Below are 14395 nucleotides of genomic sequence, written 5' to 3'. Positions count from 1 at the left end.
GGACAGTTTAGGAACATACTGTGTGTAAGATGTGCCTCAGTGTCTGGCTACATCAAAATATCTTGGTCATATATTTTTTTTATCTTTTAAAAAATACGTTTTTTAACTGGGCTTGGTTTGTGTGTAAAGAAAAAATTCTGTAAAAAAAGTCAGAATTCTGACTTTTTTCAGAAAACTAAAACAACAAGAAAATTCAGGGAGGGCTTTTATCATTTCTAAAAAATAAGATCTTCTTCTGTAGTAAAGCATCATAGCTCGTAGATGGCTTTGCTTTAAGATAGAAGGGAGTCGATATTCAGCAATCAGTGGCATGCAGGAATGGCAGAAGGGCAGCTGGAGCAGATCTTTTAAGTAAAACCTTAATTTATATTCTCTGTCCTGGATTGTCATGAGATTCCACAAAAGAGAAGCACTATTAATTAGCAAATTTGTGATGTATTTTTAGTGCTTTATTGATTTCCAGCACTAATAGTTGCAGGATTTAACCTAATGATGGCTCAATCTGAAACATCTCAAAACTGTTGGGGGTAATTGCCATAAAAATGTGTAGACATTGATGATCCCCAGAGGATGATGATATGTAAAGATCTGCTAGCGACTGTAGAAGGCATATGGACAGTTTTCTTTCTGGCTGGGGCCTTAAAATGGGCCAATTTTGCCAAAGATTTCTGTGTTGGAGATTTGGGGGAATACTGAATAAACCAACAATAGCCTTCTCTGCATCATATTACACTACAACATAAAGCCTTCTGAACCAGATGTCAGTTTGAACCATTTAAAAATGTATTCAGAAGTAACAAGGTCCCTTCTGTGCTCTGATTGGTCAGTTTTAAAGAGACGACCAGGAAACACAAACCCGTTTCCCTCATCACTGCTGGGGGGTTTTGCTTAAATAAATCCTCATGGAAGAGAAATGTTTTCAAATGGATTGAAAAAATAGAATAAATTAAGATATGTCACAGAGTCAAAAAACTGGTGCAAACAGATGCAAAACTACAAGTTATAACTACAAACTGATATTTACAGTATGTAAATGTTGAGCCACATATTTGCATAAAGGGGATGTAAAGTTAAAAAGAATCACATAATAGCCTGCTCTTACAGTAAACATCAAGCTGAAATAAATAAGATGAATAACTGGCATTAAAGAATATAACAGAGGTACATTTGCTCTCTGATTGACCCACTGAATAACCCACTCAACCACATCAAATGATTAATTCAAAAATATGTAATTAAACTGCCCGAGCTGTCCCTATTCAGTTTCGGTAAGTAACAAGGTTACATGCAGTTACCTTTTCTGATTTTTACGACCATGACACCATGTCTCAAGAATCATTTGTTAAATAAAGATTATAACTGTTCACCCCTCAAAAAAATAAAACAAGCAAAGTAGACATTTTTTTATTTTAATTTCTCCATTCGCAGTAAGGGGTTAAGGCACCTCTTTGAAAGCTTCATGTTTGAAATGGAAGGTTAATTCTCATTAATACAGACTGTGAGCCGCTCGCATGCAGAGAGTTCGACAGACAGACACTCGGCTCTCTGCTCTTTCTCCCATGTGGTCATGCATCGTCATGGGACATTGAACATACAATATGCTGCTTTTCATTGACTCCCACAGTGTCTCCCCTTTTTTTTTAGTTACACGTTTTCCTCCAAAAGATGATTTTTGTATTCCCTTCACCATCTTGCCTCAAACCATCGTCTTTCTGTCACATGCCCTGTTTAGATTCTCATTTCTCCGTGCAACCATCGCATCAGTCCATTTAATCATTTTTTTATGTTATCCATCTCTCTTTTGTCTTCATGTTGCTTCCAACTTCAGGGCGCGGTACCACTCATTTGACCGCCTGTCCATCTCATCCATCTGTCCTGACTACACTCTGAAGATCAAGAAGATAGCTGCGGATCACTCCAAGTAACTGAGTCTTCAGTTTCTGTCCCCCCTCCCTGCTTCTCCTCTCATATGGCAGCAGTCTGATGCTAAGCTGATGCATGACCTTCCCTTTCCTCAGCCTGCAAGCTCTTAACATGAATATCTTAATGGGATTGTGATTCCACCAGTCTGAAATATTTGGGATTAGTGATAAAGAGACAAGATAATATAAAGATCTAATGTAAAATCAGCAGAGGCTCTGTGGCATGCTTCTTCCTTGGAGGCAGTTTTATGTTTCTGTTGGTATTTTGATCCTTTTTGTTATTATTCAGCCAGTTTTAAATTCATTGCTTTAGCATCTTTAAGCAGCTCCTCTTTTCCTGCAAGTTTACCTGCAAGCTTTTCAGCACACCAATTGTTTTTAATGTTTCTATCCGAAGCCGTTGACTCTCTTGTTTTTCTATCCAGCAATCAATTTTATCTTCTGTTTACTGCTGAGTAAGACACTTTGTGGGGGAAAAAGTGATATCTTTCCTCATCAGTGCATGATTATTCTGCACACGGCTCCCTGAGATGCAATAAAAGATTTGCATGTGTGTGTGTGTATTTAGATAGTGTTGTTCCTTTTTTTTAAATTAAACATATGGTCTTTTATCTGTAATTATGCTCAAAGATGACAACAGTTGAACAGCTTTATTATAATATTTAAGGGATATGTCAGGGCCGCAGAGCAAACATCCTAAAAGTAAAGACAGGTTTTTTTCTCAGGATCTATTCTCATTTCCAGCGTAAAGTGTAATTTACAACCCACTTAATGTTGTAAATTACTACATTTAGTCTGAAGGGGAAGTGTCTTGATTAGTCAAATCACGGTCAATTTCTAAACTCCAACTGGACTAAATATGATCAAATCATTTTCGTTGTTAAATCTAACCAGCTTTATTGTCTGAACCATCCTAGAGGCCTAATTTCTTCCTGAAGGTAAATTAGACTAGAGCAGAAAGATCTACGGTGTCATAGTGACTTTGTCACTTCTCGGTTAGATTGTGTTTGCGCTGTGACGAGGAGGCCACTTTTGCAACAGGAATTCCAAGAAAAGTATTGTGAAACAGCCAAGCAAAGTGCTGGTGTTGGGTTTCCTTGCATTTTTGTGATGGTAAAGTACAATATACAGGACTGTCTCAGAAAATTAGAATATTGTGATAAAGTTCTTTATTTTCTGTAATGCAATTAAAAAAACAAAAATGTCATACATTCTGGATTCATTACAAATCAGCTGAAATATTGCAAGCCTTTTATTATTTTAATATTGCTGATTATGGCTTACAGTTTAAGATTAAGATTCCTAGAATATTCAAATTTTTTGAGATAGGATATTTGAGTTTTCTTAAGCTGTAAAAAGTGATCAGCAATATTAAAATAATAAAAGGCTTGCAATATTTCAGTTGATTTGTAATGAATCCAGAATGTATGACATTTTTGCATTACAGAAAATAAAGGACTTTATCACAATATTTAAATTTTTTGAGACAGTCCTGTATTTACCTTGTTTAAGATTATTAGATCTTCCTATAAAAAACAAAGCAACTTGAAACCAAGGCTAATGAAACTAAACTGGAACTGCTTCAGGCCATAAAACCAAACGGTTACCTGACAGATGCAATAAAGCTTCATCGAGCCGATGGAAAGTGCATGATCTGACGATGATTCTCTGTGGGTTCAGCATGATTAGAGCTGCATTAATGTCCCGTTCACTTGTTCATCTTTATTGCAATTTAGTCAAACGGGGGAATAATGAACTCAAGGCCATATAAAGGTAGGAAAGGCCTACAGTGTTAATTTGGTGTGTTTGTAAACATCCTGGGAATGAAGCTGACAATCACCAAGGTAACCTGAAAGATGTTTTTTTTTCAGTTTTTTTTATTTCCTCCAGCTCAGTGTGCTGGAATAAAGACAAATCACAGAGAAAAATCCGTCACTGTTGTAATATCTTCCTACTGCACTGTGTGCGCTCAGAAAAAAATTAATAACTTAAAGCTCATATTTAAAGATAAATTCTTCATGTGCAGTCACTGCTCTGTAAATCCTAATTTCCGCCTTGCGTGACGTTGTGAGTTGTGAATACACACATAATTAATGCATTTTGACCATTAATCAGAGCTTTGTCTCCTTTTTAGGAAAACCGTCTGTCAGAATACATTAACCAATGTTTCTCAGTAGTTAGTAGAAACAGGCTCAGTCTCCTTTTGAGCTACTGAAAATATGTGTATTTTTTTTCCCTTTTCCTTGAACTACTTCTTTATTGCTTTTTTAATATCCCTCTTTTTTGTTAACATATTGCCTTTTCCCCTCTTCAGGTCCTTGGAGTTGTTTTTTGCCACCAATCAGAATAACAGAGGTGGTGAGCACACAAACGACAGATCTCCTCGCCTCTGCCGCAAGTTCTCCTCTCCCCCTCCCTTATCCATCTCGTCCCGCACCTCCTCCCCCGTCCGAGCACGAAAGCTCTCCCTGCACTCCCCCATCACCGCCAGGGTGGTGGGCCTGGACCTGACCAGTCCTCTGTCCAGCTCCGGCATCAACTTCAACACTTCCCAGTCTGCTGCCAGTAGTCCCACGTCTGCCCACACCCCGCAAACACCAATACCCCAGACCCCGACTCCGACCGCCACCTCTCCTCCTCTTCCTCCCTCGTCCACGTCTCCCCCGCCGAACAACGGCAAGTCTCCGCAGGACCAAACGGCTCCCACTCCCCCGTCACCCGACCAGAGCCCCTGCCCCACGGCAGACGGAGAGGAAGTGCCCAGGATCGACCCATTCTGTGGGAAGCTGCGACGCAGCATTCGCAGAAGTACGTTGTAGTTTGCACAAGAAATAAAAAGGAAAGAATCTCAGGAATGAGTAACCTAAACAGATTAATCATTGTCAGCCTTTAGTCCCATGAATGTTATTTACTGCTATGATAAGAGAATTGGATAGTCTTCCACACAATTTGGATCGTTTTCATATTATATTCTCATTTCTACATTGTACAAATAGACAAATCAATGTTTAAAAGCAGAAAAATATTGATTTGAACCACAAGTTTCTGCGTCAGAGACATTAAATTAGTTGAAAACCATTACCTTCATCAGGGATACGTTTGTATTTGTTGTCACAAGCTGTGTTGTGCTCTGGGAGCTGGTCCAGTCATACACGTATGTTAGACCCCTCCACTGCTGCTTTCAGCTATGTTAAGCTCGTTCATGAGCTGAGAAACCTACATTTTCAGCTGAAAAGCTACCCACAAACACATGGATAAAACCAAAGCAAGCACTGCTCCAGCTTTCTCAAGCTGGGGAGGTTTACTACATGGCTCTATTATAGGTTTCATTTATATATATATTTCATTAGTTTTGTTCTCTCGTGCTGGTGCTTTTGTTCACTGTTTAGTGCTATATATCAAATCTTTAGAGAATCATTTTAAAAAATCAATTTTTATTACAAGTCTGAAGTCGCTCGTGAAGAATTCAAGAGAAGAGCAGGCTCATGGTGGGATGTCATTAACACCCTGCATTTGTGTGCTAGCTCCAGTAATGTGTAGGTCTTAATAGCAGGTTTAAAACGCTTCTCAGGGCTTGCTACCTACGGCTCAAAGGTATCCAACCTCATGGCTTTCATTCGGTACAGTACAAACATTTCAGAGGGGCTTGTGTGCAGACCATAGTAAAACTTGGCAATGAAGCTACTTAGAGCTCAAATGCTGCAAGTTAACGTGAGGTAGGAAGAGATAAACAACAGCGTATTTTAAATGTTAAAACAGCACAGGTGAAAAGCAGCTCTGTCCACTATGATGTTTGTCCTTCTCAAAGCAGATCATTAAGAAGCAACAAGAGCAGCCCAAACCTGAGCTTGTTTTATCAGTATGCCCCAGGGTGAGGAGCACAAGGCCAGAACAGTTAAGGGCAGGACCGTGTTTAAACCCGTAAACTGAACAGGACTAGTGTCAGGGCATCTGAGGCAGCAGAGTCTGGACCAGCTGCTTTTATGCTCTCATTAGTACGTGCACACTCGTGCAGTATGTGTACGTGTGTGTGCTGCTCACAAGGAACTAAAGACCCATTAGCACTTTTCCCATCAAGCCACTCTCACCTCTTCAGCATACTTACTGTGAGTTCTCAGTGCATTTATGTGTTTATATACGGACAGGTATTCCTTCCAGTTTTTCTCTGCAGAGAGGCGTGCATATGCCGATAAATTGCCAGCGTGTCATTCATAGGTCGTCAGATGAGACATCTTACATAAAATTGAACACATACTTAGTCTCTCAGTCTTCTATGCTGATATATTTTCAGCTTTTAAATACACAGGTACCGGCACAGGCATCCAAACCATTTTCTTTTTACACTGAGTTACTGAAACGTGTTCTCTGAACTTCACAATTATCAAATACCAAGCCAACTTTTTTTGTTATATTATGCTAAAAACATGAAACATATCGAGAACAGTTTCTCCATGCAGACATGAACATTTACTGAATGGTGTGGAGATACAGTTCCCTCCTTTGATGTACCATTTACTTGAAAAACTGCCTAGATAGAGCAGGGAAGCTGTTTCGGGGGGCTTATGGTGGCCTTATTAGATTTTTCCTTAATGCGCCACTTTTTCACAATAATGTCAAAGACACATCCAGGTTCAGCAGCTTATATCCTCAGATGTCCTTCTGTTATTGTTCTTTTGTTGCTCACTGTGTGTCTGAGTTTGTGCTGGAGTGGACATTCATATCTTAAATACATGTTTTCATGCAAAATGGATCAATTGTAATTGTGGTACATGTAAACAAACATTTACTTCAAGGTTTATTTGCACGGAAAAATGGTTATACACTTTATAATCGTGTAAACTGAAGTGTGATGAAGGTGTCTTGCAGAACAACACAAATGATTGCGTCTGTGACTAGTATTAATATTGTTAATCGGATCTTTTCCTCGCTTATTGTCCAGCCGTGTTGGAATCGGTGCCACTGGACAAAATCCTCCCCGAGTCTCCACAAAGCAGTGAAGCAGGGGACATGTCTCCATGCAGATCCCCATCCACGCCTCGACATCTCCGCTACAGACAGCCAGGAGGTGAGAGTGTGTGTGTTTGTTCCGTTTATCACTCGTGATTGCACCACAGTGCCAGGAGCCTTTCCAGTGTGGGCAGTGCTGTGCCCGGTGACACGTAAGAGCCGCAGAGCCAAAGATCCTCGCCCATGCAGCTTGACATCTTTAGTACAGCAGTATAATAAAAAAGCCCAAGCCCAAACGGTGGCATAAATTGGCCCTCAGTGTTTGTGAGAGTATGCGTTTTTTTTTTCCATGGATGGTTTTCCATGGAGTGGAGTAGACTGGACGGATGAAATTAAAGAGACTGTAATTTTTTAAATTATGATAGTAATATTACACTTTCAGTATTGAAAGATGATAATTGACAGTAAATACCCTCTAGAATGTACTCCAAACAGTGTGTTCGTCCTTGTTTACATATTAAGACATATGTGAAATTAACTTAACTATTGCCTACAAACTGCATTTAAATTAACACTTTTTGCACCCGATTTATTTAATAAAACCAAATAAAAGAATAGTGAATATTGCCTGATCCGGGATAGAATAAAGAAAAATGTTTTTCACAACTTTTACAAGCCTCAAACACACACTTGTTGTAGCGACTCAGAGTTTGATGTTGTGCTGCTGTCACAGAAACTCTAATTTACTGGACATATTTATAATTTTATCTTATATAGTCTGTTAACCCTTGTTGATACAATAATTCAGCATCTTTCAGAGCACAGGCTCTTGAACTGTAAAAAACATGTTCATGTTTGGCCTCCAGTTGGTTCAGCGGTACAGAGTGAAGTCTTTTTTTGCTCAAACGGTCACCTTGTCTTACTTTTAATGCAAAAAACAGTACATGAGCTTTTAAAGTTTGGTGTAGGTGCAAGGTTATTACGGCAAATTGTCCATCCCTTTTAGTTTGATAGGGCAAACATAGATGTTTCTTTTTCCCCCGGTGCGTACATTCTTGAGAGTATTTTATAGCAGGCCTTCATAACATGTGATTTGGATAATAACGAGTTCACCAGAAGAAAATGCAAATGGTGTTCTCCGTGTAAATGGTATCTTGAATGTTACAAGAAGTGGTTTCATCTTTAGGTAAAGTGGTGCCGCTGTAGTCGTGTTGTGATGTGTTGGAACAGAAGTTCATTGTTCATTCACCCGTGCCCTCTCCCACTCGATTCTAACAGCAGAGAAAAATATAGCCGTATCGTTCCCATTGATCATAATTATATGTCTGTGCGTTTGCAGTCCAGCCGGGAGAGAATTCACGCTGCTCGGTCTCTCCTGCCTCAGCTTTTGCTATTGCAACAGCAGCGGCAGGACACGCTACCCCACCAGGTACACACACAAATACACACAGACGTACTGAAACCTTTAAAGACAGAGTGGATATGATGTTGGAGCTGAATAAAAATCACAAATTTAAGACTTTATTTAGTCATGACATAAAATAATATCTCCTTTTTTGTCGTTTTAGTTCCAAATAGGCATTTATACTTTACCATGAGATACATTTCCTAAAGCAGTACTGTTGTGGTACAATATAAGCTGCGTTCTTTAAAGGTGCTTGATTAGCTTAAGTTTTTAGCAGTTGTTTTCTGGCACTGTGGTGATTTAAAAAAAAAACACACACACACGTAATAATAATAAAACAAAAAAAGGTTTGATATGTTGAGAACAAACTGGTTCCCAAAACAGTTTACATATAATGTTATTTTTAATTATATAATGTGAGTATAAATAAACAGAATTTAATGGTTTGAACAAAATTGACTAAAAAAATAATTAAATAAACAAACATTTGGACCATTATTCATCCATTTATCATCGTTGTATTATATATTGCTTTTATGTTTTTCTATGTATTGTGTGTATTTAATGTCTTTTGTGCATTCTGCTTTTATCCGTACAGTGACCTTGAGTGTCATGAAAGGCGCCTAAAATAAAATGTATTATTATTATTATTATTAAATGGTACAAAGGGGATGGACATTTAAAAATTAGAAATAAAGAACTTTCAAGCTGATTTGTTAGAAATGTGACGCCTTCCTTTTTTTCCTTTTTCTTTTTTTTTAACAAAACAAAGACCGTTTTCTGACATTCCCAAAGCTGATTTCCACTCCTGATATGTCTGATCCAGTGGTTTCCTGGTTCACCTTAACCCCTATTCTTGTATCCGTGAGATTTACCTTTAACGCATCAGAAGTTTGAAGGGACGGTTTCTTCTGTTTCCATTCCTCCTGCAGTGTTTCCCAACTCTGAGAGAACCTGTGATAAAGAGTTCATCATCCGCAGAGCTGCAACGAACAGAGTTCTCAACGTGCTGCGCCACTGGGTCTCCAAACACTCGCAGGTCTGTCCCCGCCCACCGCTGTCCGTGCATGTTTGTGTTGGTTCCTGGATGTGCTCGGCTGATCAAGCCTGTGGTCTCATTAAAGGAGGTGACTGACGCGTTCTCTTTCAGCTCCTTTGGTCTCACTTGAAAAGGTTAACAGCTGCATGCACACAAACACACAGGGAATATTGTTGCCATTTCCCCTGCCTACTCCTCTGCTCTGCAGCGAGTGCGTAATGAGTTGAACATCAAGGTAATTGGCCGACTCCCCGCATGGGGGTCCATTCAGTATAACCGCATTGATTTGTTTTATGTATTTTTCTTCAATAATTCAAAAACGCTGTGATGACAGAGCAGCAGCAGTCAGCTTATTAAAACACACAGACGCACACATTGATACACCCACTCACATTTATCTTTTGGTGGCTTAAGAACAGAAAGAGATTGTTAAAGCTGACCATTCGCGCAAGAGTGAAGCGGAGGTGAGAGGAAAAAAGAAAAAGTGGGAGAATATGGAAAGATTGTAAGGAATGAGGTGTTTCAAGACGAAGAATAGTTGTGCACCAGTGGCAGGTGACTGGTCACTTAGTGTGATTTTTAAGTGTTGTATTCTCCTTTGAAAGGAGGAATATAAGGATACATGCAATGTGATTTTCAAACAGACATCTCTCTGCACAGTGGTACTTTCACTTTAGTATTAGAATATTTCAAACATTCTGGACAATCTGAATGATCTATTGTGTATTATCACTTATTGCACAGTTACTTAAAGCATAATGGCATAGTATTCACATGAATGATGTGTTGTTCTGGAATCTTAGAACTTTAGATTACCAACAGAGTTGCGTCCTTATGACTTCTATTTGTGTCGTAAGTAAATATAAGCTTTTCAACTGGTTTGAAAACCAATCCAAGGGCTGAATAAGATAATTCAATAAAGATAAATGCATAAATGTAATGGAGTGGTCTGGATTTATACTGTAAAGCCCTTTCCTAATTTTGTTGATCACTCAAAGCAGTTTTTACACAAAAGGTCATATATTCATGCATTCAGACATATTTTTTCTGCTTGTTACATATGGAGTGTTTTAATTCACATAATGAACACATAAACACATGGACATTGTGGGGATCGGTGCCTTGCCTGTGAACGCCTTGATATGTCACATTTGAGGCCAACAATTGAACCACAATCCTTCCCACTGGCATACAAGCCAGTGGCATACAAGCCTGAAATTGATGCATTCGTCTGCCATTCTGAACAAATAAACTACTAAAAGGATTATTGGCAACCCAGTTACAGCTATGTCTGCCTGAGGGAGCCCTCAGGAGGGGAGGTTCAGCCCTCAGGAGGGGAGGTTCATCTGTATTTGTGTTTAGGACTTTGAGATGAATGGGGAACTGAAGATGTCGGTGGTGTACCTCCTGGAGGAGGTGCTCAGAGATCCAGAACTGCTGCCGCAAGAGAGAAAAGCTACCGCTAACATACTAAGGTACAGCGCACACACAGGTCTGCACACAAAATCAATGCAACCTCTCATGTTTCTGCCATGAAAGTCTCTTTTAGCGTCATAAACGCTCCCTCCATACTGCTACTGTTACTTGATGCTCTATATTCCATTCTGACTTGTTCTTTGTGGTTGTTCTCTGTCCCTCAGCGCCCTCTCTCAAGACGAACAAGAAGATGCACAACTGAGCATAGAAGACATCCTACACATGGTGAGATAATTGTGCATTTTACCCCTCGCAAGGCACTAAGGTTTGGCTCAAAATGACCCAAGCCAGATCGAAACCCCTCAGTTCCTCAGAGGGCTCGCCTGTCCTTTAGTACCTTGCAAGGGTTTAAGACTGGCTTGCACTAGTTTCATGTAGCAAGTCTTTTGAATTAAATATATCCTGGTTTTATATATCCTCTCTCATGAATTTGCACAGTAATACCTCTCCCAATTAACATTTGAAATGAAATGAAAACACTAAGGAGTAACTTCCCCTGTTAATTATCTTGCCTTAATGATAACTGGACTTCACAAACACATGTTGCTTTTATAAGATCTGACTTGCACATACTGTTCTGTTCACCAAGCAGAAGGAGTAAATACACCCGCTCCCGACAGTCACTCTCCAGGGAAAAATCACCTGTCATCAACAATATTCATCAAAGTCAATCTCTATATTAGATATTTATATCTCCTCGTTATTTGTGCTTGTGCTATGGCTGTTTATAACGCTCTTGTTGTGTGTGTGTGTGTGTGTGTGTGTGTGTGTGTGTGTGTGTGTGTGTGTGTGTGTGTGTGTGTGTGTGTGTGTGTGTGTGTGTGTGTGTGTGTGTGTGTGTGTGTGTGTGTGTGTGTGTGTGTGTGTGTGTGTGTGTGTGTGTGTTCATGTAGGCGGACTGTCCAAAGGCAGAGTGTTTTGAGTCCCTCTCGGCGATGGAGCTGGCTGAACAGATCACTCTTCTGGATCACATCGTCTTCAGGAGTATTCCCTACGAGTCAGTCCTTTTATAATACTCTCTCCAAGTGAGATGTCCATCAAACCAACTAAAGTCACTACAAGGAAACTGATGCCTTTACATTTGGCATCATCTTTTACTGCAAAATTGTAAAAAAAAAAAAAAAAAAAAAAAAGTATTATTATTATTGAGTTTTGCAGTCAAATATATCATATTAATATCGATATCAAGCTGTTTTAATTGTTGCTCTCTAATATATACATTAGGAAACATCAGAAACAACTAAAAAAATCAGTTTTAAATTCTGTACCACATTAAGCCCTTTTATTATTACACCCTGTGCATGATAACTTATAAATGTGTACATTTTCACACACATTTATGGAAACTGTAAAAGACGTTAAAACCTTCACTGCACAGCCAAATGAATGTATATATATATATATATATATATATATGTATATATGTATATATATATATATATATATAGTCTTGGAGGAGGCAGGAGAGCTTTCCCAACAAGTCCACATGCACTTTGTGGACTTGGAGAAGGCATTTGACCATGTTCCTCAGGATGTCTTGTAAGTCAGATTCATTTCCATTGAGAGTTGGATTCGGCCAAGGCTGCCATTTGTCACTGATTCTCTTATGGAAAGAATTTCCAGGTGCAGCCGAGGAGCAGAGCAGGTCTGGTTTGGTGACTTCAGAATGGCATCATCCGCTTTTTGCAGATGATGTAGTCCTTTTGACTTGATCAGGTCGTAGAAAATTAGTTAAAAATAGTTTGATCAAGCAAAACTTCAAGAATGATTATGTCTTGCTTTCTCAGTAGCCTTTGTGAAACACTTTTCTTTTCTTGTGGTGCTTGATTCCTAATAGACATTCCTGTTACGAACAACAGACACATTTCATAAAATGCCATGACCATCTTTGAACTGTACTTTAATGCTTGTGATCTCATTTGGATGTATTGTTTGTCTCTGTCTTCCCTGTCCTAGAGAATTTCTTGGCCAGGGCTGGATGAAGGTTGACAAGACTGAAAGGACGCCATACATCATGAAAACAAGTCAACATTTTAATGATGTAACTTCTCCTCACTCTTGACTTCTCTTCTTTTCAACTGCTTCCATTTTATCTGTGTAAAAATCTACTCCACGTTCCCTTTCTTTCTTCTTTAAGATGAGTAACCTGGTGGCATCCCAGATAATGACTCATACTGACGTGGGCTCAAGAGCCAACTCCATTGAGAAGTGGGTTGCTGTAGCAGACATCTGTCGCTGTCTGAACAACTACAACGGAGTGCTGGAGATCACGTCTGCGCTCAATCGCAGCGCCATTTACCGTTTGAAGAAGACCTGGGCTAAAGTCAGCAAACAGGTGGAATAAGTGTCCGTAAATCCTCTTTGTGTATATATATGTATATGTAGACACCCAGAAATACCTCCAGATTCCATGATTTGTTTAAAGTTAAGCACTGTAGAGTGAGAAATGATCCAGTCGTTGCCCCGACCTGCTTTAGTATTAGTTCTCCATTTATAATCATCTTGCAATCATCTGGACATGGTTCATATTTTCATACTTATCTTTTATTCGAATGATCTGTCCCATTAAATTTGTCTCAAAATTGAAGTGCAAAAATGGACGATTATTAATAAATACAATAATTTTATGCAATTAAAAACAGAAACTACAGAACAATTAAAAAAATACAATCAAATAAAAGTCAAAGGACGTGTTAGAATCAGAGTAATTTTCTTCATTTGTATTTTTCATGAAATTCCAACTGACGTGTGGCAATACGTCTAGGATTAACACTGAGGATTACACCAAAATTGTGTCCACACTTAAATCCTTCTAGTAAAATTGTTTCCATGAGAGTTCAAAGAAAAAGCAAATATGTTTGATGTTTAGTATTTGCTCTTTGCTTAATTCAAATGAACACTCGATCGATTTAATGATCCAATCAGCAGACTGTCTGTGCAAAAGAAGGCATTCGATTTTGGGCCAAAGCGGATTGGACTTTTAAGGTCATGTTATATTAAGAGTAATTGAGGTTGGGGGTTAATGTAAATTGCTTGTTTGTTCTGGTTTGCCTGCAGTAACACTGTTAAACGTCTGTGTTTGTGGTCTTGCCCAGACTAAAGCTCTGATGGACAAACTTCAGAAGACCGTGTCCTCTGAGGGAAGATTTAAAAACTTGAGGGAAACGCTGAAAAAGTGAGACTTGGCTTTCATTTGACATAATGGGGATAAATATTTCTAACTCACAAACATTAAATCATCCCATTTTATACCCTGACATTTTCCCTCCAGCTGCAACCCCCCATGTGTGCCGTACCTGGGAATGTATCTCACAGACTTGGCATTTATCGAGGAAGGAACTCCAAACTTTACTGAGGAGGGTCTTGTTAACTTCTCCAAAATGAGGATGGTAGGCAAAAGTAAATGCAGAACTGTGGAGAACATCCAACAGCAGATTAGCTCTGAACTTAATTCATCAAGTTGAATTTGACATTTTCTGTAGATATCCCACATCATCAGAGAGATCCGACAGTTCCAGCAGACGCCTTACAGGATAGAGCATCAACCCAAGGTATTTCTGATTTAATTTTATAAAACAAACACCTTTTCATCTCCCAAGAGCGTTA

The 14395-nt window shown here is 39.1% G+C and overlaps 1 protein-coding gene across 5 annotated transcripts in view; it reads left to right on the top strand.

Annotated features, from left to right (window-relative positions):
- Positions 1 to 14395, top strand: part of rasgrf2b (Ras protein-specific guanine nucleotide-releasing factor 2b) — a 57605-nt gene that overhangs the window by 39150 nt on the left and 4060 nt on the right. For 2 of the 5 annotated variants that reach the window (XM_061729441.1, XM_061729437.1), the window contains exons 16-28: positions 1829 to 1921; positions 4237 to 4730; positions 6862 to 6987; positions 8209 to 8298; positions 9207 to 9313; positions 10676 to 10788; positions 10954 to 11014; positions 11683 to 11786; positions 12746 to 12830; positions 12927 to 13124; positions 13885 to 13964; positions 14061 to 14178; positions 14272 to 14340. In XM_061729441.1, coding sequence (XP_061585425.1) covers positions 1829 to 1921; positions 4237 to 4730; positions 6862 to 6987; positions 8209 to 8298; positions 9207 to 9313; positions 10676 to 10788; positions 10954 to 11014; positions 11683 to 11786; positions 12746 to 12830; positions 12927 to 13124; positions 13885 to 13964; positions 14061 to 14178; positions 14272 to 14340 — 1738 coding nt within the window. Of the gene's footprint in view, positions 1 to 1828; positions 1922 to 4236; positions 4731 to 6861; positions 6988 to 8208; positions 8299 to 9206; positions 9314 to 10675; positions 10789 to 10953; positions 11015 to 11682; positions 11787 to 12745; positions 12831 to 12926; positions 13125 to 13884; positions 13965 to 14060; positions 14189 to 14271; positions 14341 to 14395 lie in introns of all 5 variants that reach the window. The other 3 variants (XM_061729438.1, XM_061729440.1, XM_061729439.1) reach the window with 3 other exon arrangements.

This window comes from Cololabis saira, chromosome 9 (genome assembly GCF_033807715.1).
Source record: "Cololabis saira isolate AMF1-May2022 chromosome 9, fColSai1.1, whole genome shotgun sequence".
Taxonomy (NCBI): domain Eukaryota; kingdom Metazoa; phylum Chordata; class Actinopteri; order Beloniformes; family Belonidae; genus Cololabis; species Cololabis saira.
Note: the sequence above shows the minus strand (reverse complement) of the source record. Positions and strands in the feature narration are given on the sequence as shown.